The sequence below is a fragment of the Triticum urartu genome, chromosome 4 (assembly GCF_003073215.2).
Source record: "Triticum urartu cultivar G1812 chromosome 4, Tu2.1, whole genome shotgun sequence".
In the NCBI taxonomy this organism is placed as follows: Eukaryota; Viridiplantae; Streptophyta; class Magnoliopsida; order Poales; family Poaceae; genus Triticum; species Triticum urartu.
Genome location: NC_053025.1, coordinates 527977613 through 528002377, shown reverse-complemented (window position 1 = coordinate 528002377; position 24765 = coordinate 527977613). Strand labels below are relative to the sequence as shown.

Here is a 24765-nt window from a genome sequence, read left to right as displayed (position 1 = left end):
GTTTATGAGTTTTGATGTACCGAAGTTAGTTCAGAGTCCCGGATGTGATCACGGACATGACGAGGAGTCTCGAAATGGTCGAGACATAAATATTGATATATTGGACGGCTATATTCGGACACCGGAAGTGTTCCGGGTGATCTCGGAGAAAACTGGAGAGCCGGAGGGTTACTGGAACCCCCCGGGAGAAGTAATGGACCATATGGGCCTTACTGGAGAGAGAGAGGGGCAACCAAAGGTGGGCCGCATGCCTCCTCCCCCCCTGGTCCGAATTGGACTAGGAGAGGGGGGCGGTGCCCCCCTTTCCCTCTCCCTCCCCACTTCTTTCCCCCTCCTAGTAGGAGTCCTACTCCTACTAGGAGGAGGACTCCTCCTTGGCGCGCCATAGAGGGCCGGCCGGCCTCCTCCCCTTGATCCTTTATATACGGGGGCAGGGGGCACCCCATGACACACAAGTTGATCCACGTGATCATATTCTTAGTCGTGTGCGGTGCCCCCTTCCACCATAGTCCTCGATAATATTGTAGCAGTGCTTAGGCGAAGCCCTGCGATGGTAGTACATCAAGATCGTCACCACGCCGTCGTGCTGACGGGACTCTTCCCTGACACTTTGCTGGATCGGAGTCCGGGGATCGTCATCGAGCTGAACGTGTGCTAGAACTCGGAGGTGCCGTAGTTTCGGTGCTTGATCGGTCAGGCCGTGGAGACGTACGACTACATCAACCAAGTTAACGCTTCCGTTGTCGATCTACAAGGGTATGTAGATCATAGTCTCCCCCTCTCGTTGCTATGCATCACCATGATCTTGCGTGTGCGTAGGAATTTTTTTGAAATTACTACGAAACCCAACAGTGGCATCAGAGCCAGGTTTTATATGTTGATGTTATTTGCACGAGTAGAACACAAGTGAGTTGTGGGCGATATAAGTCATACTGCTTACCAGCATGTCATACTTTGGTTTGGCGGTATTGTTGGACGAAGCGGCCCGGACCGACATTACGCGTACGCTTACGCGAGACCAGTTCTCCCGACGTGCTTTGCACATAGGTGGCATGCGGGTGACAGTTTCTCCAACTTTAGTTGAACCGAGTGTGGCTACGCCCGGTCCTTGCGAAGGTTAAAACAGCACCAACTTGACAAACTATCGTTGTGGTTTTGATGCGTAGGTAAGATTGGTTCTTGCTTAAGCCCGTAGCAGCCACGTAAAACTTGCAACAACAAAGTAGAGGACGTCTAACTTGTTTTTGCAGGGCATGTTGTGATGTGATATGGTCAAGACATGATGATAAATTTTATTGCATGAGATGATCATGTTTTGTAACCGAGTTATCGGCAACTCGCAGGAGCCATATGGTTGTCGCTTTATTGTATGCAATGCAATCGCGTTGTAATGCTTTACTTTATCACCAAGCGGTAGCGATAGTCGTGGAAGCATAAGATTGGCGAGACGACAACGATGCTACGATGGAGATCAAGGTGTCGCGCCGGTGACGATGGTGATCACGACGGTGCTTCAAAGATGGAGATCACAAGCATAAGATGATGATGGCCATATCATATCACTTATATTGATTGCATGTGATGTTTATCTTTTATGCATCTTATCTTGCTTTGTTTGATGGTAGCATTATAAGATGATCTCTCACTAATTATCAAGAAGTGTTCTCCCTGAGTATGCACCATTGCGAAAGTTCTTCGTGCTGAGACACCACATGATGATCGGGTGTGATAGGCTCTACGTTCAAATACAACGGGTGCAAAACAGTTGCACACGCGGAATACTCAGGTTATACTTGACGAGCCAAGCATATACAGATATGGCCTCGGAACACGGAGACCGAAAGGTCGAGCGTGAATCATATAGTAGATATGATCAACATAGTGATGTTCACCAATGAAACTACTCCATCTCACGTGATGATCGGACATGGTTTAGTTGATTTGGATCACGTAATCACTTAGAGGATTAGAGGGATGTCTATCTAAGTGGGAGTTCTTTAAGTAAATTAATTGAACTTCAAATTATCATGAAACTTAGTACCTGATAGTATCTTGCTTGTTTATGCTTAATTGTAGATAGATGGCCCGTGCTGTTGTTCCGTTGAATTTTAATGCGTTCCTTGAGAAAGCAAAGTTGAAAGATGATGGTAGCAATTACACGGACTGGGTCCGTAACTTGAGGATTATCCTCATTGCTGCACAGAAGAATTACGTCCTGGAAGCACCGCTGGGTGCCAGGCCTGCTGTTGGAGCAACACCAGATGTTATGAACGTCTGGCAGAGCAAAGATGATGACTACTCGATAGTTCAGTTTGCCATGCTTTACGGCTTAGAATCGGGACTTCAACGACGTTTTGAACGTCATGGAGCATATGAGATGTTCCAGGAGTTAAAGTTAATATTTCAAGCAAATGCCCGGATTGAGAGATATGAAGTCTTCAATAAGTTCTAAAGCTGCAAGATGGAGGAGAATAGTTCTGTCAGTGAGCATATACTCAAAATGTCTGGGTATAATAATCACTTGATTCAATTGGGAGTTAATCTTCCAGATGATTGCGTCATTGACAGAATTCTCCAATCACTGCCACCAAGCTACAAGAGCTTCGTGATGAACTATAATATGCAAGGGATGAATAAGACTATTCCTGAGCTCTTCGCAATGCTGAAAGCTGCGGAGGTAGAAATCAAGAAGGAGCATCAAGTGTTGATGGTCAACAAGACCACTAGTTTCAAGAAAAAGGGCAAAGGAAAGAAGAAGGGGAACTTCAAAAAGAACGGCAAGCAAGTTGCTACTCAAGAGAAGAAACCCAAACCTGGACCTAAGCCTGAAACTGAGTGCTTCTACTGCAAGCAGACTGGTCACTAGAAGCGGAACTGCCCCAAGTATTTGGCGGATAAGAAGGTTGGCAAGGTGAACAAAGGTATATGTGATATACATGTTATTGATGTGTACCTTACTAATGCTCGCAGTAGCACCTGGGTTTTTGATACTGGTTCTGTTGCTAATATTTGCAACTCGAAACAGGGACTACGGATTAAGTGAAGATTGGCTAAGGACGAGGTGATGATGCGCATGGGAAACGGTTCCAAAGTCGATGTGATCGTAGTCGGCACGCTACCTCTGCATCTACCTTCGGGGTTAATATTAGACCTAAATAATTGTTATTTGGTGCCAGCGTTAAGCATGAACATTATATCTGGATCTTGTTTGATGCGAGACGGTTATTCATTTAAATCTGAGAATAATGGTTGTTCAATTTATATGAGTAATATCTTTTATGGTCATGCACCCTTAAAGAGTGGTCTATTTTTGTTGAATCTCGATAGTAGTGACACACATATTCATAGTGTTGAAGCCAAAAGATACAGAGTTGATAATGATAGTGCAACTTATTTGTGGCACTGCCGTTTAGGTCATATCGGTGTAAAGCGCATGAAGAAACTCCATACCGATGGACTTTTGGAACCACTTGATTATGAATCACTTGGTACTTGTGAACCGTGCCTCATGGGCAAGATGACTAAAACACCGTTCTCCGGTACTATGGAGAGAGCAACAGATTTGTTGTAAATCATACATACAAATGTATGTGGTCCGATGAATATTGAGGCTCATGGCGGATATCGTTATTTTCTCACCTTCACAGATGACTTAAGCAGATATGGGTATATCTACTTAATGAAACATAAGTCTGAAACGTTTGAAAAGTTCAAAGAATTTCAGAGTGAAGTTGAAAATCATCGTAACAAAAAAATAAAGTTTCTATGATCTGATCGTGGAGGAGAATATTTGAGTTACGAGTTTGGTGTACATTTGAAAAATTGTGGAATAGTTTCGCAACTCACGCCACCCGGAACACCACAGCGTAATGGTGTGTCCGAACGTCGTAATCATACTTTACTAGATATGGTGCGATCTATGATGTCTCTTACTGATTTACCGCTATCGTTTTGGGGATACACTCTAGAGACGGCCGCATTCACGTTAAATAGGGCACCATCAAAATCCGTTGAGACGACTCCTTATGAACTGTGGTTTGGCAAGAAACCAAAGTTGTCGTTTCTGAAAGTTTGGGGCTGCGATGCTTATGTGAAAAAGCTTCAACCTGATAAGCTCGAACCCAAATCGGAGAAATGTGTCTTCATAGGATATCCAAAGGAAACTATTGGATACACCTTCTATCACAGATCCGAAGGCAAGACTTTTGTTGCTAAATTCGGAAACTTTCTGGAGAAGGAGTTTCTCTCGAAAGAAGTGAGTGGGAGGAAAGTAGAACTTGACGAGGTAACTGTACCTACTCCCTTATTGGAAAGTAGTACATCACAGAAACCTGTTTCTGTGACACCTACACCAGTTAGTGAGGAAGCTAATGATGATGATCATGAAACTTCAGAACAAGATACTACTGAACCTCATAGATCAACCAGAGTGAGATCCGCGCTACAGTGGTACGGTAATCCTGTTCTGGAAGTCATGCTACTAGATCATGATGAACCTACGAACTATGAAGAAGCGATGGTGAGCCCAGATTCCGCAAAATGGCTTGAATCCATGAAATCTGAGATGGGATCCATGTATGAGAACAAAGTATGGAGTTTGGTTGACTTGCCCGATGATCGGCAAGCAATTAAGAATAAATGGATCTTCAAGAAGAAGACTGACGCTGACGGTAATATTACTGTCTACAAAGCTCGACTTGTCGCAAAAGGTTTTCGGCAAGTTCAAGGGATTGACTACGATGAGACCTTCTCACCCGTAGAGATGCTTAAGTCTGTCCGAATCATGTTAGCAATTGCCGCATTTTATGATTATGAAATTTGGCAGATGGATGTCAAAACTGCATTCCTGAATGGATTTCTGGAAGAAGAGTTGTATATGATGCAACCAGAAGGTTTTGTCGATCCAAAGGGAGCTAACAAAGTGTGCAAGCACCAGCGATCCATTTATGGACTGGTGCAAGCCTCTCGGAGTTGGAATAAACGTTTTGATAGTGTGATCAAAGCATTTGGTTTTATACAGACTTTTGGAGAAGCCCGTATTTACAAGAAAGTGAGTGGGAGCTCTATAGCATTTCTGATATTATATGTGGATGACATATTACTAATATTACTAATTGGAAATGATATAGAATTTCTGGATAGCATAAAGGGATACTTGAATAAGAGTTTTTCAATGAAAGACCTCGGTGAAGCTGCTTACATATTAGGCATTAAGATCTATAGAGATAGATCAAGACGCTTAATTGGACTTTCACAAAGCACATACCTTGACAAAGTTTTGAAGAAGTTCAAAATGGATCAAGCAAAGAAAGGGTTCTTGCCTGTGTTACAAGGTGTGAAGTTGAGTAAGACTCAATGCCTGACCACTGCAGAAGATAGAGAGAAAAATGTTCCCTATGCTTCAGCCATAGTTCTATCATGTATGCAATGCTGTGTACCAGACCTGATGTGTGCCTTGCTATAAGTCTAGCAGGGAGGTACCAAAGTAATCCAGGAGTGGATCACTGGACAGCGGTCAAGAACATCCTGAAGTACCTGAAAAGGACTAAGGATATGTTTCTCGTATGGAGGTGACAAAGAGCTCATCGTAAATGGTTACGTTGATGCAAGCTTTGACACTGATCCGGACGATTCTAAATCGCAAACCGGATACGTGTTTACATTAAACGGTGGAGCTGTCAGTTGGTGCAGTTCTAAACAAAGCGTCGTGGCGGGATCTACGTGTGAAGCGGAATACATAGCTGCTTCGGAAGCAGCAAATGAAGGAGTCTGGATGAAGGAGTTCATATCCGATCTAGGTGTCATACCTAGTGCATCGGGTCCAATGAAAATCTTTTGTGACAATACTGGTGCAATTGCCTTGGCAAAGGAATCCAGATTTCACAAGAGAACCAAGCACATCAAGAGACGCTTCAATTCCATCCGGGATCTAGTCCAGGTGGGAGACATAGAGATTTGCAAGATACATACGGATCTGAATGTTGCAGACCCGTTGACTAATTGACTAAGCCTCTTCCACGAGCAAAACATGATCAGCACCAAGGCTCCATGGGTGTTAGAATCATTACTGTGTAATCTAGATTATTGACTCTAGTGCAAGTGGGAGACTGAAGGAAATATGCCCTAGAGGCAATAATAAAGTTATTATTTATTTCCTTATATCATGATAAATGTTTATTATTCATGCTAGAATTGTATTAACCGGAAACATAATACATGTGTGAATACATAGACAAACAGAGTGTCACTAGTATGCCTCTACTTGACTAGCTCGTTAATCAAAGATGGTTATGTTTCCTAACCATGGACAAAGAGTTGTTATTTGATTAACCGGATCACATCATTAGGTGAATGATCTGATTGACATGACCCATTCCATTAGCTTAGCACCCGATCGTTTAGTATCTTGCTATTGCTTTCTTCATGACTTATACATGTTCCTATGACTATGAGATTATGCAACTCCCGTTTGCCGGGAGGAACACTTTGTGTGCTACCAAACGTCACAACGTAAATGGGTGATTATAAAGGTGCTCTACAGGTGTCTCCAAAGGTACATGTTGGGTTGGCGTATTTCGAGATTAGGATTTGTCACTCCGAATGTAGGAGAGGTATCTCTGGGCCCTCTCGGTAATGCACATCACATAAGCCTTGCAAGCATTACAACTAATGAGTTAGTTGCAAGATGATGTATTACGAAACGAGTAAAGAGACTTGCCGGTAACGAGATTGAACTAGGTATTGAGATACCGACGATCGAATCTCGGGCAAGTAACATACCGATGACAAAGGGAACAACGTATGTTGTTATGCGGTCTGACCGATAAAGATCTTTGTAGAATATGTGGGAGCCAATATGAGCATCCAGGTTCCGCTATTGGTTATTGACCGGAGACGTGTCTCGGTCATGTCTACATTGTTCTCGAACCGTAGGGTCCGCACGCTTAAGGTTTTGATGACAGTTATATTATGAGTTTATGCATTTTGATGTACCGAAGTTTGTTCGGAGTCCCGGATGTGATCACGGACATGACGAGGAGTCTCGAAATGGTCGAGACATAAAGATTGATATATTGGAAGCCTATATTTGGATATCGGAAGTGTTCCGGGTGAAATCAGGATTTTATCGGAGTACCGGGAGGTTACCGGAACCCCCCGGGAGGTATATGGGCCTTAGTGGGCTTTAGTGGAAGAGAGGAGAGGTTGCCAGGGCTGGGCCACGCGCCCCTCCCCCCCTAGTCCGAATAGGACAAGGAGAGGGGGCCGGCGCCCCCCTTCCTTCTCTCTCTCTCCTTTCCCCCTTCCCGAATCCTATTCCAACTAGGAAAGGGGGGAATCCTACTCCCGGTGGGAGTAGGACTCCTCCTGGCGCGCCCTCCTCCTGGCCGGCCGCACCCCCCCCCCTTGATCCTTTATATACGGAGGCAGGGGCACCCCATAGACAGAAGTTGATCCACGTGATCATAGCCTTAGCGGTGTGCGGTGCCCCCTTCCACCATAATCCTCGATAATATTGTAGCAGTGCTTAGGCGAAGCCCTGCGACAGTAGAACATCAAGATCATCACCACGCCATCGTGCTGACGGAACTCTTCCCCGACACTTTGCTGGATCGGAGTCCGGGGATCGTCATCGAGCTGAACGTGTGCTAAAACTCGGAGGTGCCGTAGTTTCGGTGCTTGATCGGTCGGGCCGTGAAGACGTACGACTACATCAACCGCGTTGTGCTAACGCTTCCGCTGTCGGTCTACGAAGGTACGTAGATCACACTCTCCCCTCTCGTTGCTATGCATCACCATGATCTTGCGTGTGCGTAGGATTTTTTTGAAATTACTACGTTCCCCAACACTATCTACACCAACTCTTCTTCCGCTGCAACTCGGAGTTGGCAACGGTGAAATCTAAACCGCTAATGCATCTTCATAGTGTTCTTGGTTTGATCGTAGGATGATTTTTTGTTTTCTACTATGTTTCCCAACAACCCCAAGCTTACTCACTCACCTCGCCCCCTTCCTCATACTCCTCCTCTGCATGTCCATCCTCCCAAATTAGCTCTACCCCTTTCACGTCTACCCCATCCTCTTCCACGACCTCCCGGTTCCACCCTCTCCTCTCGACCTTTATTTCCACACCCCGACTGACCCATTAGGCCACAATAATAACAGAAGTCAGGTAGCTTTCATAGTACACGGGGTATTTCTTCCTCTCCTTTACTGTGATCAACACAAATCTCACTAGCGAAACATGACTATTGAGATAAACTCTTGCTCTCAAAAACTTTGAGGGGTTAAGTATACCCTCATCATCATTACCGTTATAGGTGGCCCTCCAACTTACCTAGCAACTTTCTCAGCCAACTCCTTCTTCCTCATTAATCCGCTCAGGGCTCCCTGAATTCTGGCCCAGACTAGGATATTGTCTAGCTTCTAATCATTCACATTACTGAACCCATTGTACTTGTATCACAACGATCGCATCATGAAACAACCAAGGTCCTCCATCCATCATCCTCTTCCAATCGGCAAGGCACTGAAACTGAACAATAAAATAGGTTTGGACCCATTGTCTTGAAGGTAATTTGTTGCGTCAGGGACCACACAATGCGCAATGCGTTGAACAACGCCGGTTGGCTAAACGGTCGAGTAGTGTGGACCTTGAAGATTATCAACCATAACACCTCTTTAATCAGTTGCTCAAGTTCATCAGAGAAGTCGAGATCTACATCCTCCTCTCCATAGAGACTAAGCCCCTCAAAATGATTTTCTAGGCCTGGTTCAGCCCCCACTAATACTCCTCTTTCTCATCCGCCACACGATCCCCTCTCTGGCTTCCTTCTTCTCCTAAATCGGAACTGATTTTCCTCCGGCATCTACGTTCTTTCCTAGACCTCCATCCACTTTACCTTCTTTTCATCCCCCATTCCTGCCGCCACAAAGTAGCGGTGGTTCTGCCATACAATTCTCGATCTAGATGCCCCCTACATTGCTAGACCCCCGTCCCTCCGGTGGAACCCGAGTGGAACGTGAGGATTTGGTGAACTCAGGCGAGAATCGCCATAGGAAGAGTAAACCGTAGGAAAAAACCCTATAACCGGGTTGGAATCATGCTTGACATTTTGGGATTAGGCTTCGAACCGGGGCGAATCCTATTCGCCGCATTCTATGACAAATTGTCGATGCTTCGCATAGGGCGAGTGACGTGCTGAACCAAGATGGGTGAGCTCATTTGTAGAAGAAAACATTGTACGCGACCTTGTTTTTGGAAAGGTTCCTACTGTTTTTAGGAACCTTGTAGAAAGGTTCATGCACCGGTTTTTCTGTTGTTTTCTTTTTCAAATTTTCCTTTTATTTTTCTATTTTTTTAAAAAAATACACATTTTTTATGTTCTAGATTCACTAAAAGAAATATTCATGTTTTTCCAAAAAAATATCCGTGTTTCCAAACAAAGTTCAAACTTCAGAAAAATGCCCATGTTTAAAAAAAATGTTCGCATTTTCATAAAACACTCAAATTTTGAAAAAATGTTTGCCAAATATAAAAAATGACCGTGTTATAAAAAATGCCGTGTTACCGAATTTTGAACTTCGACAACTGTTGGGTCAGTTTTTCACCGGCAAATTTAAGCATCTAGTGCCATTTTCCAACAAGCACATTCTTGTAGAAGCTGACCTTCCCATTGTCAATTACTCCTACTACACCCATTCATGATTATTTTGTTGAAACACAGGGACCATCAACTGCTGACCTTCTTCTTAACAGAACTGGTGTTACCACCGACAGACGCGGGCCAGTCCTTCACTCGTGGTACACATAGTATATCTCACACTAGTTGACTATATGCTGATCTGTGCACGTCAGCTGAACCCTGGACATTGTACTGCTAGCTCAATCGTGCTTGTCACACTCAAATGCGCCATTAGACGCAGGCATCTCCCTGCTTTACTTGATCAAACGGTGAAAGAAACGCACTGCCTAATACCGAAAACGAAGCATGTCCAAACCCACGTATGAATATGATCATGCAGTAGTAGTTTGGAATCGAGGTTACTCCCCCCACAAACCGCAACCACCTAGCTAGATCACCATCCGCACTGCCCTCTTCCGGACGGAACGGCCCAAATCGCAGCGTGACTCGCCCCTGACACCCGCCGCATTTGCTCCTCCTGACAGACGGTTTAAATAGTCATCGCTGACAGAATAGACAAATGGCCAAGGCCAATTAGCCCATCACCAAGAGATTATTGTTATTGTTTAAGTACTGTTATTTCAAGCAGTGGGCAGAGCTAATTAACAACTGAGTAGTACGCACAGGCTAACAATAATCTTTCAGGACAAAAGAAAGAATCGTTCGTTGGGCACAGGGAACGTGCGCCGTGTGATGGAACTCGCAGACGCTTCTGTGTCGGCAATATTTTGGTTGATGATTGATCCTGATTGCTCCCTAATTCCTAGCCCCCTTTTCTTTCTTGCAGTGTCGCTGCAGGTGGCCTAATTAACTGGGTTAGCAGTGTCCTGGTTCTGCTCAGTGGACGCACTTACAGGCCTGCATACTTTGTCTTGTTGTCGAAATGGAATCGAAACAGTGGAAGCCTTGCGGGCAACGCAAAGCCCGTTTCGATGGGGAGCGCGTATGTTCTTTATCGGGAGAAGGGAAAGTTGGAAGCAAAGCATGAGCAAGAAAGAGATGGTTAGCTCAGACTTGCTAATCGTACAACAATAAGAGAGCTTAGTTCAGTCACATGTACACATATGTAGGCATATAGCAGGAGCAGCAGCGAAGTAGGCTGCTTGTGTGTGCGGTGATCCGGTCCCAGAGACACAGAGGCCTCAAGTTCTTTTATTTAGGGTGCGTTTGGTTGCAGTAATGAACAGTAGCTGCATTGCATAGCCTTCTCAACTCAGTCTGACTATGCAAATGCAGCCTCAAATGCATCATCTGCAAGTTGCTTGGTTGACTGCACGCCCTCTTGCCTGCATGAGGTGAACCACAGTGCCTGGTGTTTGTTTGCCTGCATGTTAGTGAACAAACCCAAGGCATGGTGTTTGATTGTATGCAACGTCTGGTGTGTGATAACATCTTTGGCTAGTTGGTGAGCTTACCAGCACACTTCGGCACAACCATGTAGCACACATTATAAGCAAAGCAGAGTATAAACAGCATCAACTACTTAACAACATAATTCAGATAAGCAGTACCACACTTCATAACAGTTCAATGCATAAGTCATAAACAGTTCAAAGCATACTCGATAGTACTTAGGAAGGAGGTGCCCCGGCCCTAGTCCTTGGCGGCAAAGGCTTCGTCGTGCTTCCCGCACTTGTTGACGACCTCAATGCCATCGTCGTCGAAGATGATGACCTTGAGGGTGTCGGGAGTAGGAGCTTGAATGTCACCATGTAGTCGATCTTGATCTGATGAACGGCTAAGTAGGTGGCCCAACCCTGATCCAGGGTTACCATGTCGTTCATCAGCTTCACCGTCACCTTCCAGGAGCAGCCGGTGTTGTTCCCGAGCTTGAACTCCGTCGGCACCGCGACGAAGTGCTTGGTGAAGTCCAGGGGCATGGGGATGCACTCAAGCTTCGATGCAAGGATGACCTTGCAGAAGTGAGTTGGGCCATCCTCCTCATGGTAGTGGTCGTAGTTGTGGCGCTTGTTGCTGGGGGGCTCCTCCATGCGCTCGTCATCGCCAACCTCGGGCGTCTTCGGTTCTTCCTCGGCGGTGGGCAGCAGCACAACCTCGGGCATTGGATGAACGGGCTACTTGCCCTTGTTGTCAATGGCCGGGAGCACCTCCGTGCCCATCTCATTGCCCTCCTCAATCTGCACACAATTCGTGGAGCCAGACACATCACAGAGTTCATGGCTTATTGAAGAACATGTAGCTAAACGGCATGACTGTCACTCTTCCTCCGCTCCATCGTGCCTATATTTACTCACCCTGCCCACCACTACTTACCCACCCCCTCTCTTCTCTCACTATATACCTTCCTCCTCTCCATCGCCATGAGCTCTAGCTCCAGCTCCAACGCCAACCCCTTCCATTGGGGTATTGGCTGGAGGGCCTTCTTCCTCGGGTGGTCGGCTAGTGACCGCACCAAGTTCGAGAACACCATGGAGGTGTGCTCAAACTTTGGCTCCATGCCTAACATGCAGAAGGAATCTGATGCAGTGCTCATGAGGGCCACTGCACAAGAGCTGAAGACGCTGATTCCTGACCTAGCAAAGGGCACGATGGCAGTCGACATCATTCACTAGGCCATGAATCAGGCCGTCTCCGACGATGCTAAACAGAGGAAGAAGTGGTCCAAGTACAAGAACTACTGGACTCCTAATGACCGCCGTGCCGCAGTGTACTGGGAGACGACAATAGTGCCACCGACGGTCATCGGTGGGGAGCCTAAGGAGGAGGAAGAACTGGTGCAGATGCCAGTGAGGGCGCCGGAGCCAGGCCGTCGTACGTGGTAGATCGACCTCGACTCCTCCGACAACGACGACGACCCGCCGCCTCGCACGGCGATGGACAAGAAGATGAAGGCCAGCCACTCGACCGCCGGTGACGGCCGCCGCGGTTAGCTGGTGTCTGTTCTGTACCCCCAATCCCCCTTCTACTCCATCCACATCTACCTCTATTTCGATCTTCCATGAACTAGTATGAAGTAGTATGAACTCGTATGAACTGCCATGCTTATCTACCTCTATTCCCCATTCCCCTCTCCACCGTGGATCGGATCTATCGCCGGATCAAATACGAAAAAGTAGTGCATGACGAACAGAGAAGTGCTTACCGCGATTGCCATGGGCCAGGTGATGATCCGCTCACCGGTGATGGAGTCCGGTGGTCTTCTTACTCTCCTCCGATCCGCCGCCGGTGAGAGTTGGGAGAGTGGGGGAGAGTGGGGAGATGGAGCGGTGAGGGGCGGTGAGGCTAATAACTGCCGGCGCTTCGGGAAGCAATGCGGCTTCTCGAGCGTGGCCGCGCACGTGCAGCCACCGCCGCCCACATGCACCGCTCGGGCCTGGCCCTGGAGAAGCTGCCGATTCGAGCGTTCCCAGGGAGCCAGGCCCAGGAGTGCTTTAAGGTTCGTGCCATGCGGGCCGAACAGTAAAAGCAGGCAACTAATCGGCCCGTTTGCGTCCCATGTGAGCCAGGCCGGGCCTCATGCAGGCAACCAAACACGTCCTTAATCAGTGTCTCACGTTTTTCTCACTTGTATTTCGAGTAATTTTGATAGACTTCAATGCCTTTTTGGAACCGACGGGAGTAAGGAGAGGAAAATATGTGTATGTGAGATCCAGGTGAGAAAGACATTATGAGCTAGGATATGAGTTGCACAACTCTTTTCCCCTTTTGTGAAAAGGCCTAAAGCCATATATTATATATATCACAAGTCATTACAATCGCATCTAAACAAAAATATAAAGTTATAATCAAATACTTGGAAGTGCCGAAGTCTTCTTCCTCCTGCATCCACCGGTGACGTGCCGTGAACATCTTATCAACGTCCATAAATGGAAAATCATAGACCGAACTGCGGAATTGGCAAAATTCAGTGCCATCGCTATCATAGTTTCCGCTAAGTTCACGGCTGGAGATAAACGGACTCGAACCACATTCGCCACGGGTTAAATCGTAGCCTCTCAGACCTCCCCGACGGGAAGCCATATTCGATGGAAGTCATATGTATGGCTTGGTGGGAGATATTTCCTATCTTTCTAGATCCACCCTACAATATGGGGTCAAAATCCAGAAAAAGAAGTGATTTAGCCCTTACTAAAAGGAAAATTGATTCTTGGCGCAATGAGCATAGCTTGATGTCGTCTCTGGACCTCACCTCCACGAAGCAAGCTTTTATAAACCCAAGAGCTTATAGAAGGAGTGATCGGGAAGTCGTCGATCCAGACCAGGAGACGCCGATGGATGCGATATGCGAAGCAAATCGCTGCCCCAGAAAAGAATACGTAGATAAGGGCCGGTGGAAACTCCAAAGACCACGAAAGTCGGCTGAATCCAGACAGATCCACCGGAAACCTAAACCAACCGGAAATCGGAGGACCCATTGGAGACACGGCTCTGCACACCCTCCGTCAGCGAAAGAACATCAACTGAATAGGGAAAGGGCGGGGAGAACATTATTCCTACATTGGAACATCGTCACATCTTCGCCACCCCAAACCAAGCACGAAGACTTTCTAAACTAAACCTGAAAAAAAATCACCCATGTTGTTGCATGATAGGTCTGGGTATGATGTCTAGCCTGCCACCGCCCAGAACCGTGCGTCGACGCCCTCTTTTCGGTAACCTAGCCAATCCAGGTAGCCGTTGAAGATCGCCGCACTGGATCCCGTCGGCTGTCGTCAGCTTCAGCAATACCATCGTTGAGCACCGCCTCATGCAGATCACTCTAACATGCATCTTGTTCACCGCGTCATAACAACCCTCCAATCCTCCACAGTGGGATGTCCATGAACAAGATCTCCTCGCCGGCCCCGTGCGGGATTTGCTTGGCGACGTTCCTATATGGCGGCAAGAGGGAGAAAACATGGGTGGCAGCTAGTGTTTCCTAGTCGCCTATGCAGCCGCCTATCACATGAGCTGCACAATTCACTCTCCAATATAAACTGTAATTTTTATAGCACATACTCCCTTCATTCTAATGAATAAATCATGCATGTATTTCTAAAATTTAAGTTTGATCATCAATTTGACCAACCAATGTGAGTTATGCGTGATAAAAATTATACCATTGAACTTGTATCCAAAAAATGTTTGTAGTGGTATAATTTTTAAGTCACATGACTAATGTTTTAATAGTTAAATTAATGATCAAAGTTCAATTTTAAAATTTATGTTGAAACGGAGAGAGTCCTGATAACTTTTGTCTTTGAGACAATCATTTATAACTTTAAGTTACTTGATGACAACGAAGAAGTTTATTTTTGGATCAGAGAAGGGAGAGGTAGGCCCAAGATGTCTTACCTTTGATCAGGGCCCATACATTTACAATCTGGACATTCTTCTCCTGGCATGGCAACAGAAGTGCCTTGAGCCACGGGAACTATATTTCGCCTCTAGCGACGTGTATGCTACCTTCGCTTGAAGCTTTTCCATTTTTATGTATACATGTTTAACACTTTTAAATACATAATTAACATATTCTAAAACATATTTTTTATTTCTATTTTTTCCATACACATCATACATTTTTATATATACTTGAGCAACATTGTTTATATACATTTTTAAGTGTCTCACCGTTGTGCATCTTCTATAAACATCAGTAACATTTTTTATATAGGTTTAATATTTTTAAATACTTGATTACCACTTTCTTATATAAATGTTTTGATGTCTATTTTACTCATACACATTAGTATATTTTTTGTGTGCATCAGGAACATTTGTTAAGTACATGATTAACAATATTTTCATATACATGTTTGATGTCTACCTTTCTCCATGCACATTGTACATTTTTTTGTATGCACGAGAAACAATGTTCGGTCCGTCACTCTAGCATCCGGTTCACAGCAGCACCCCCTTCACAGTATCACCCTGTTTTTTTGCTCGGTTTTTGTTTCTAACATTTTTCAAAATATGAATATGTATGCCAGATAATTTCTAAATACGCATTGAAATTTTTGCAATATACTTTGAACAATTTCCGAATACACATTGAACATTTGTCTAATATATGTTTAACAAATTTCAAATATATAGTGAACATTTGTGGTATTTGAACAACTTCCTAATACAATGAATATTTTATAGTGCATGGTGAACTCTTAATACACAATGAACTTTTGTATCATACACATGAAAAAGGCAAGAAAAAAATACAAAGTAGAAAAAAGAAAATAAATATATAATAAAATGGAAAAGGAATAGAAACAGCTCCAGCGAAGGTCCCCATGGGCCAGACCGGACCGGAGCACTGGAAGAGACTGAGCCGGCATATCATCTTGAGATTTACGAAGTCACCGTAAGCGTCTCGTTGTCGACGAGAACGTCTTCTCCCATTGACAACGCATCGTAGAAATTCTGAAATAAATCTAATAATAATGCGAGCACCAGGACTTGAATCCTAGTGGGCTGGGGATACCATTGTCCCTCTAGCCATCAAACCACAGATTGATTCACAGTTCATTCATGTGATCATCCCTACTGTCTTCGTTCGGTTTTTCCTTCACTGGTATCTATGGTTTTCCTTTTTTTCCTTCCTTATAATTGAGGTTACTTTGTTTTTTCACAGGTTTTCATCGGCTTTCCTTTTTTCTTTGGTATACTTCAATTGTTTCTCGATCTTTTATTTGGTTTTCTTTGCTTTTTCTCTTTGTCATTTTCTTGGATTTCCAATGGTATTTTCCCTATCCGGTACATGTGTATGTTTTTATTAGACATTGTATATCTTTCGTGTACATTATGAACATTTTTAAATACATTTCTAATTTTTTAATACATCATTAATTATTTTTTCAAATATATCCTTTGATGTCTATTGTTTTCATACACACTGTACAATATTGGTATACATCTGAAACAGTTTTATACATGTTCAGCATCTATTAAATACATTATTCATATTATTTTCTAAGAAAAAAATTGATGTCTATTGTTTTCATGCACACTTATATATTTCTTACATACATATGAAATATATTTTTTATACAGGTTTAACCTTTTTTGTATACATGACTAACATTTTTAAAATAAATATTTTTATGTCCACTTTTTTTGTACGCAACATACAATTTTCTTATACATCGGAATCATTTTTCGTACAAATTTTACATTTTGAATTATATGAACATTGTTTTACATTGCATAAATAGTTTTACATGCGTGAACATTTTTAAAATGTCAGAATTTTCTTTAAAGCTTTCAAATTTTCTTAGTCATTCTAACAAAAAAATTACACTGTATTAACAATTTGGAATTTCTCAACTTTATATTTTTGAAGTAAATGTGATACATTTAATATCAAAATGATAAATGAAGTTATAAAACAAATAAAAAATACAACCAATGAACTAGCGAACTAACGAATGCATCAAATAACTAACTGGGCCGACCTTCTACTAGCTCTCTTCATGCGATTGCGATCCATATAGCGAGCTAAGTAGTGATTCTGTAAGATGAGAGCAACTAACTAGAGATTACCCCTTGCAGGGAACCTCCAGGGATCACCCTTTGTGCCCTTAGAGCATGCCAAGTGGTGCGTGGAGCCGCTACCACATGTCAAGTGTTCGACACTCACTCTGATTTTTTTTTGTATGTGTTTTTGGGGTTTGGGTGGCTTTTTTCTGGGTGTTTTGGCTTTTCGGTTTTCATCCGATTTTCCTTAGGTTTTGTAGAGAAGGAAATCCTGATTTTTCTTGTGCGAAAAAAGTTGTGCTTCCCCAAGAAGCACATATTTAATTATGTGGGAAGCATAGCTCGAAAAGGTAAAAAAAATTGTGCTTCAATGAGAAACACATATTTACGTCTTGTGGAGGCACATATTTACTTCCAGGAGAAGCATAGTGTGCTTTTCTGAAAGGAAAAAAAATGTGCTCCACAAGAAGCACATATTTGTTTCTCGTTGAGACATAGATTTATTTTCGCGAGAAGCACAGTTGTGCTTTCTGGACAGGGAAAAAGATGTGCTTTCACGAGAAATACAGATTTGCTTCGAAAAGAAGCACAATTGTGCTTCTCGAAAAACGGATCAAAATGGGGAAAAATTATGCTTCCATGAAAAATACAACGGTAAAATACAACTTTTCAACATGGGATCTAGTTTCAAACCGTGCTTCGCCGAAACTTATCAACATGGGATCTAGTTTCAAAGATCTTGACACGAGAAATACAACGGTAAAATCGGTTTGGGATTTGGACGCACAGTTCAAGAGATAAAATATTTTGAAAAAACAAATCTATGTGTGCCACTTGTCGTACCTGAGAAGATGGAAATGATCTTTGCAAAGTGTAACCCTTAACTAATGATTTCATATGATCTGCCCTCATCGACGCCTAAGTGTCGGTTGGCACAGCAACACATAGGGGTGTCCACGTGGGACTCGGCCTTGTTTTTTCGCTTGCTCGTTCAGTAGAGGACTCGCTCAGCCTTGCTGGTTTTTTTATTACTCGCTCTGACTCGCTTGTTTTTTAACTATTGTTTTTTTGTGCTTGTCTTTTTCTCGCCGGTTTGTTCTTTTAGGGAAAATCAACCAATTTTCTTGGTTAAAATTTTTAAATGGTAAAAATGAAAAGATCGTGATTTTTGAAAAAAGTTAGCACATTTGGAAATAGTTCAGGAATTTGAGAAAAAACATGCATATGAAAAAATGTTCATGAATCTGATAAGGTTCATGAATTTATCAAAAGTTCTAGAAAACTGATAAAAGCAATCAACAAATTAAAAACCATTGATTTTGAAAGAGTTAACGATCTTGAAAAAAGATTGCACGCTTGAAAAAGTTCACAAAGTTTAAAAAGTTCATGAAGTAGAGAAAGTTCAGGCATTTGAATTTTTTTCTAGAAGTTAAAAAGAAGATTACAAATTTGAAAAAACTGCAAAAAATTAAAAATATTTGCAAATTTGGTAAAAAGATCATTATTTTTTTAAGATAAAAAATAAAAACCAAACGCATAGAGAAAACCAGTTGAAAAAACAGTCCGGAAGCTTCCAAAACCTGGACTGGGTAAGAAAAACCAAACACAAGCTTGTCGCAGATTTAGAGAGACTGGGGGCGAAGATATATGGGCCTCCCAGCCCATCCAGAACGTATGTGAGCGTTTCTTAGCCATAGCGCGCCGTAAACGCCAAATAGGAAAATAAATAAAAACCTTATACACAGCGGGCATGTCAACCTGTCAGCTATGAAAACAAATAAAAACCTGTCAACTGAAATAATGTACACTCCTGCATCGACACATTGTTTTAGTTTGAAACCCATCACAACATCCCATTTCTTGACTCCACACAACCTTCAGTTATGCCTCATTAGAGATAGGGCCCGTCCTAGACAAGCAGGAGTGCACAATGTGTCGATGCACTGTCGCTCCCGACGGCTGGAATAGTGCCCCCTCGCGGGCTCATCGTGTAATTCATTGACGAGACTAGCCGGCGGCACGGGGCAACGACGCAGACTGTGCTACAACGGAGCAACCCCGGCTCCAGCAGGCGGTATGGCGTCAATTTTTCCAGCTTCAATCTTCTCTGCTACCGCTTAGACGTAACCGTAAAGTCATCCCACCGCCACCACTCCCGTCGCTTGATTGGCTGATTGAATGTCACCCATTGCTTAATCTTGTCCGATGGTGATTGAAATATTAGTGCTATTCTGCACAGTATATATTGTTGAGATAATGAGAAGACTAGAGATATTTTCTCCTACTTTGGTCATCAAGAAGGCAAGACGGAGAAGATAGGCAGATAGTGTCATCTTCTTCATTGGTAGAAATAACAAGGAGTCACTATTATCATGTGTGTGCCGTCATGGGCTAAACAGCCTTGTAACCGCGTACCTATTAAGCCCACATGTGTGTGTTGTTAGAATTAAGCAGAGACAAGGCATTGTTTTTCCCTTGCTGGGCCGGCCCGTCTAAGGGTTTTTCTCTTCCTGTGTTAAATCCAAAAAATTAACACCGTCATGGGCTAAACAGCCTTGTAACCGCGTACCTATTAAGCCCACATGTGTGTGTTGTTAGAATTAAGCAGAGACAAGGCATTGATTTTTCCCTTGCTGGGCCGGCCCGTCTAAGGGTTTTTCTCTTCCTGTGTTAAATCCAAAAAATTAACACCACCAACGAATCGAACCGACGACCTCCTTCAGAAGCAAACACGCCACAACCACCAGGCCACTAACCAACTGGTGCAAAGAGTCCTCGTTTTACTCTTTTATTCATTTGTCAGTTTGTTTTGTTCTTTTTCTTTTCTTTTTTTTCTAGTTCTTTTACCTTTTTCTTTTATTTATTTTCTTAAATGCGCGGTATTTTAGTTCGTGAACTTTTTCGAAAATTAGATGAACTCTTTTCTCAAATCAATGAACTATTTCCATTTTGGATGAACTATTTTTGAAAATTGTTGAACTTTTTTGAAATTTGGTGAACTTTCTTCAAATTCGATGAACTTTTATCAAATTAGGTGAACTTTTTTCAAAAAAATGATGAACTCTTTTCAAATTCTATGAACTTTTTCCATTTTTGGATGAACTATTTTTGAAAATTGATGAACTTTTTTGAAATTTGGCAAACTTTCTTCAAATTTGATGAACTTTTATCAAATTAGGTGAATTTTTTTCAAAAAAATGATGAACTCTTTTCAAATCTGATGGACTTTTTTAAGAATCGATGAACTACTTTCAAATTCGATGAATATTTTTCAACTTCGTTTGAAAATTTTGCGAAGTTTTGTTCAAATCCGTGAACATTTTTGTATTCGTACACGTTTTCGTTTTTGGCAAATTATTTGTTTTTCTATATTAATCAACGTGAACAAAGTTGAATGCATGTTAATGTTTGTACTAAAGGAGAACTCAAATAGATTTATTTTCTAATAATAGGCAACAACCCAAGCTTGGTATAGTGGTGAAGGCTCGAAGCTACTAATTTAGCGTTCGGAGATTGATTCCTGTTATGCCCGAATTTGGCCTCAGCTTTTTTCACTTCCCGTTTTGTGTTTTTCCTCTGATTCATTGGGCCGGCCCGCTACGCGCCGCGTGCAGGCGCCAGGAGCGCTGGCCGGCGCTTGCAGCGCCCAATAGGGGCTCCCTCGATTTTTAGATCCCCGAAGCGTCATCTCTCGTTTCCCCTTCTGCTTCCTCCTTAATCTTCTCCTTCGTTCAGCAAAAAAACCAATTCTACCTGTCAAAAAAGACCGATTGATTATAGGATTTACCGTCGTTTCGTGCGTTGTCATTATGCTTACAGCGTGACATTTGAATGTGGGTGCTCTTCATTCAACACAACCCTATCTACAACAACAACAACAACAACAACAACAACAACAACAGCAACAACAACAACAACAACAACAACAACAACAACAACAATTACAACAGAGGGGTGACAACTTTGTAAACGGTCGATGGAGAAACTAGGGCAAACCCGATAATCTCGACAAACATGTAGGTGGTAAAAATAGTATCCACAATCACGTTTGAGAGAAATACTTTGTGAAATAAAAAATATCAATTGCCAATGTATTGAACTTGATGATGATGATGAACTCTATTGTTCGGCATGAATTGATTAGACATACTGTCGGTTGGTCAGGCTGGGACTATGTCATCTTGTTCCATTCTCAATGGATTACAATTCAGTTTCGGGTGCATTGACGACGTAGTTCGGCGTGCACCATGGGTCATGGTCGCGGTGCACTGGGTGCGCTTATAATACTTGGGGAGAGGTCTGATCGTTCTATCTGAAGTCAGGTTAGCGAGCAGACCCATTCGTGGTTCTCCTCGTTCTCCTCCGACATTCCTTTTGTGAGGGGTGTTATCGTAGTATCAACGAGACGACCAAGGCTCAAGGCACCTGGCTTTTCTTGGTTAGATGAAGATCAACACCGAAGACGCCTATGCAACTCTTGACTTTAGGGGGCAGGTTGTTGCTCCACGGTTTAGGCTTTTCTTAGTGGTATAAAAAATCTGAAACTTTATGACGTTGATTATCAACAAATATTTTAGGTGCTTGCAAAGTTTGGTGGCCAAATAACATCAAATGATCTTCGTAAATGCAAATTCTGCTTGAAAGTGCATACAAATTTGTTTTTTTAAAAGAACTCCTCATATGTCATTTGGACTCGAAATTTTACAAGCACCTGAAACATTTGGTCATAATTAAGGATGGCAATTTTACCCATGGACATGGATACCCATGGATATCCGACCCAAATGGATGGGGTTTGGATATGCTTTTGTGCCCATGGGCAGCGCCCAAATCCGACCCGATTGCTCGTGGATAGGGCATGGATCTAATCTTGTGCCCATGGGTATACCCAAACCCGACCCGATAGTATGATTTAATGGGTCAAAATCTGCTATCCCTACCCCACATGTCCCACTGCAATTTTCCACTTTGTTATCTAAAACATGCAAAAGAAATTGCATAATCCCCGCTGTAACTTCTATTAGTTCTCATTCAATCCCCGTCGTAACATAATATAGGGTACCTTCACTTATTTTTATCTCCTCGTTAAATGACTCGTCATTCTCGTCTTTTAGAAAAATACTAAATGATATTAGGTTGTCAGTGGACGTTGATTTGCCACAAGTTGATGTTTACCATAAGTGAAGCCTCCCCTGCCACGAGGTGAAGAATGGAGGACCTCATGTTAACACTGTGTTATTTCTTATTTATATGTCTTGTGAGGACCCAGTGGATATCTAGTGGGTATGAATATCCATCGGGTTTGGACATGGACACAATTTTCCCCCTTGGGTTTTTTCATAGACGGGCAAAGACAATCTTCATGGATATGAATATGAATTTGATATTGTTTAAACCGATCCAAATCCAACCCATTGTCATCCTTAGTCATAATGAAGCCATCAAGTTTCAGATTCTTTTTTTTTCTGTGTTTCCGATCATGGGTGCATAGGTGCCATGTCCGTGGGAGTAGAAAAACCACTCTCCTAAGAAAAAGACAATTGCGTGTATTCTGGAATTCATCTTTCACTCACTGACGTTCTTCTATACGGTTACCTTATTTAAAACAAAATTTCCCTCCATCTTGTCGTACTACTCAATTCACTCTAGCCTTCACCCTCACCGGGAGCCCGTCCGCCATCCGCAACGTCAGCGAGGTCACCTGCCGCGGCCGGTATGCGCCGTCCACGGCGAGCTCGAACTCTTCCAGCACGCATGCCACGATAGACTTCATCTGGATGTAGGCCATCTCCTTCCCGAGGCAGATCCTCGGCCCCGCGTGGAACGCCATGTATCGGAACGGGCTCTCCGGCCGGAACGTCCCCTCCGCCGGGTCCAGCCACCGCTCCGGCCGGTACGCCCGCGCGTCCTCGCCCCACACGGACTCCATCCTCCCCATTGCGTACGAGTTGTACGCCACGAACCAACCTGCCCCCACCGCCGTGCCGTCCGGCAGGACGTCGGCGGCCTCCGCCCGCAGAAAGTTCACCGGCACCGGCGGGTACAGCCGCATCGACTCCGTGATGGCCGCGTGCACGTAGTGCATCTCCCTCAGCTCGTCGAGATCGAACCCGGCTCTGCCGAGGTCACCGATCGCTCGGCGGGCTCGCACGGCGGCGACCTCGTCGCGGATGCGGCGCTCCACGTCCGGGCGCGAGGACAACAGCCAGAAGAACCAGGTGAGCGCCGAGGACGTCGTTTCCCGCCCCGCGAGGAGGAAGCTGATCACTGCATCGCGGAGGGCCGTCTCGGTGTAGCTCTCGCCCTGGCTCACCATGAACCTCGATAGCAAGTCGTGCTTCTCGCAGCCCACGTCCATCTCCTCCCGCCGCGACCGTATGATGCGATCGGCGAAGCCGTGCACCATGGCAATTGACTCGCGCAACCGCCGCTCGGAGCCCAGATTGAGCGCCTTCTTGATCATCCAGAATCCTGGGACGGCGTACTGGAACCTGCCCGCGCTGAGATTGGCCGCGTCCCGGAACGCGTCGGCGAAGCTGCTGCTCGCTGTCGCGGCGCTCTCGACTTCTGGGCGAGCGCCGTCTCCGTCCGGGAGCTGGCTGGGGTCGTGGTCGAAGGCGACGCGGCAGATATTATCGAACGCGTACCGCTCGAGCGTGTCCTGGAGGTCGAGCTGGCGGCCGGAGCCGGCGGCACGGCGCAGGAGCGGGAGGAGCCTGCCGTGGAGCTCGCTGTGCACGCTTCGCGCCACGAAGAGGCGCAGCGAGCGCGTGTTGAACTCGTAGCTGGCGGCCTTCCGCTGCGCGCGCCACGCCTCGCCGTCGGCGTTGAAGATGCCCCGGCCGAGGAAGTCGTGGAGCAGCGCCGCGAAGCGCGGGCCCTTGGGGTAGTTGTCGAAGCTGGCGCGCATGATGTGCTCCAGGTTGGTCGGGTTGGCGGTGATGACGCCTCGGACGCCGCCGGGCCGGCGGAACACGAGCGTGCAGGTTGGCAGGAGCGCGAGCACCTCGGTGAGCCAGTCCAGCACGCGGTGCCGGTTCGCCAGGAACTGCGGCAGGTGTCCGAGCAGCGGGTACGGCCGCGTCCTCGGCGTGCGCTGCGCCGGCGCCTTCTTGTCGAGTCTCCACGCACGGAGGACGAAGACTGCGCCGAGGGAGAAGAGCGGTATCAGGAGGAAGCAGGCTGCCAGTGCGATTGCCATGGCCGCTAGCTGGACTCCACCTACCGTGGGAGGAAATTCGGGGGGTTTATCTCCATGGTTTGGTTTTGTGTAGGTGAAGGGGAAGAAGATAAGGGAGAGGAGGAAAAGATCGTGGCGGTGAGCGAGCCGGTTGGTCTGGAAGCACCTCCGCCACTGGTGAGTTCTTGTGCTGACCGCACACGTGCCGCCGGTCTGCCGTAGCTATACAAAATGGGAACTTCGTACGGAACGAATCTGCCGCCATTTCCACTGAACTGCGTCACATTCGACGGATCGGAGGAGATATTTGTCTCAGCTCTCAACACTGGACGTTTAGAGGGCCGACCTAAATGGACGACGTTTTTATTCGTTTTTTTCTTGTTTGGATTGGTTCGGCAGACACAAATGTCGGACGTTGTGTTTGAATCGGCGCGAGCGCCTAACGCTGGCCCAATTCATTTTGTCGACGCACCAAAAAAAGTCTTGCAAGCA

General features: G+C 44.8%; 1 protein-coding gene across 1 annotated transcript; it reads right to left on the bottom strand.

Annotated features, from left to right (window-relative positions):
* Positions 1-22619: 22619 nt before the first annotated feature.
* LOC125552459 (cytochrome P450 94B3-like) lies at positions 22620-24427 on the bottom strand. The gene has a single exon (XM_048716014.1). It carries the CDS (start codon positions 24292-24294, stop codon positions 22729-22731), a length of 1566 nt encoding a protein of 521 aa, XP_048571971.1. The 5' UTR covers positions 24295-24427; the 3' UTR covers positions 22620-22728.
* Between the last annotated feature and the right edge of the window lie 338 nt (positions 24428-24765).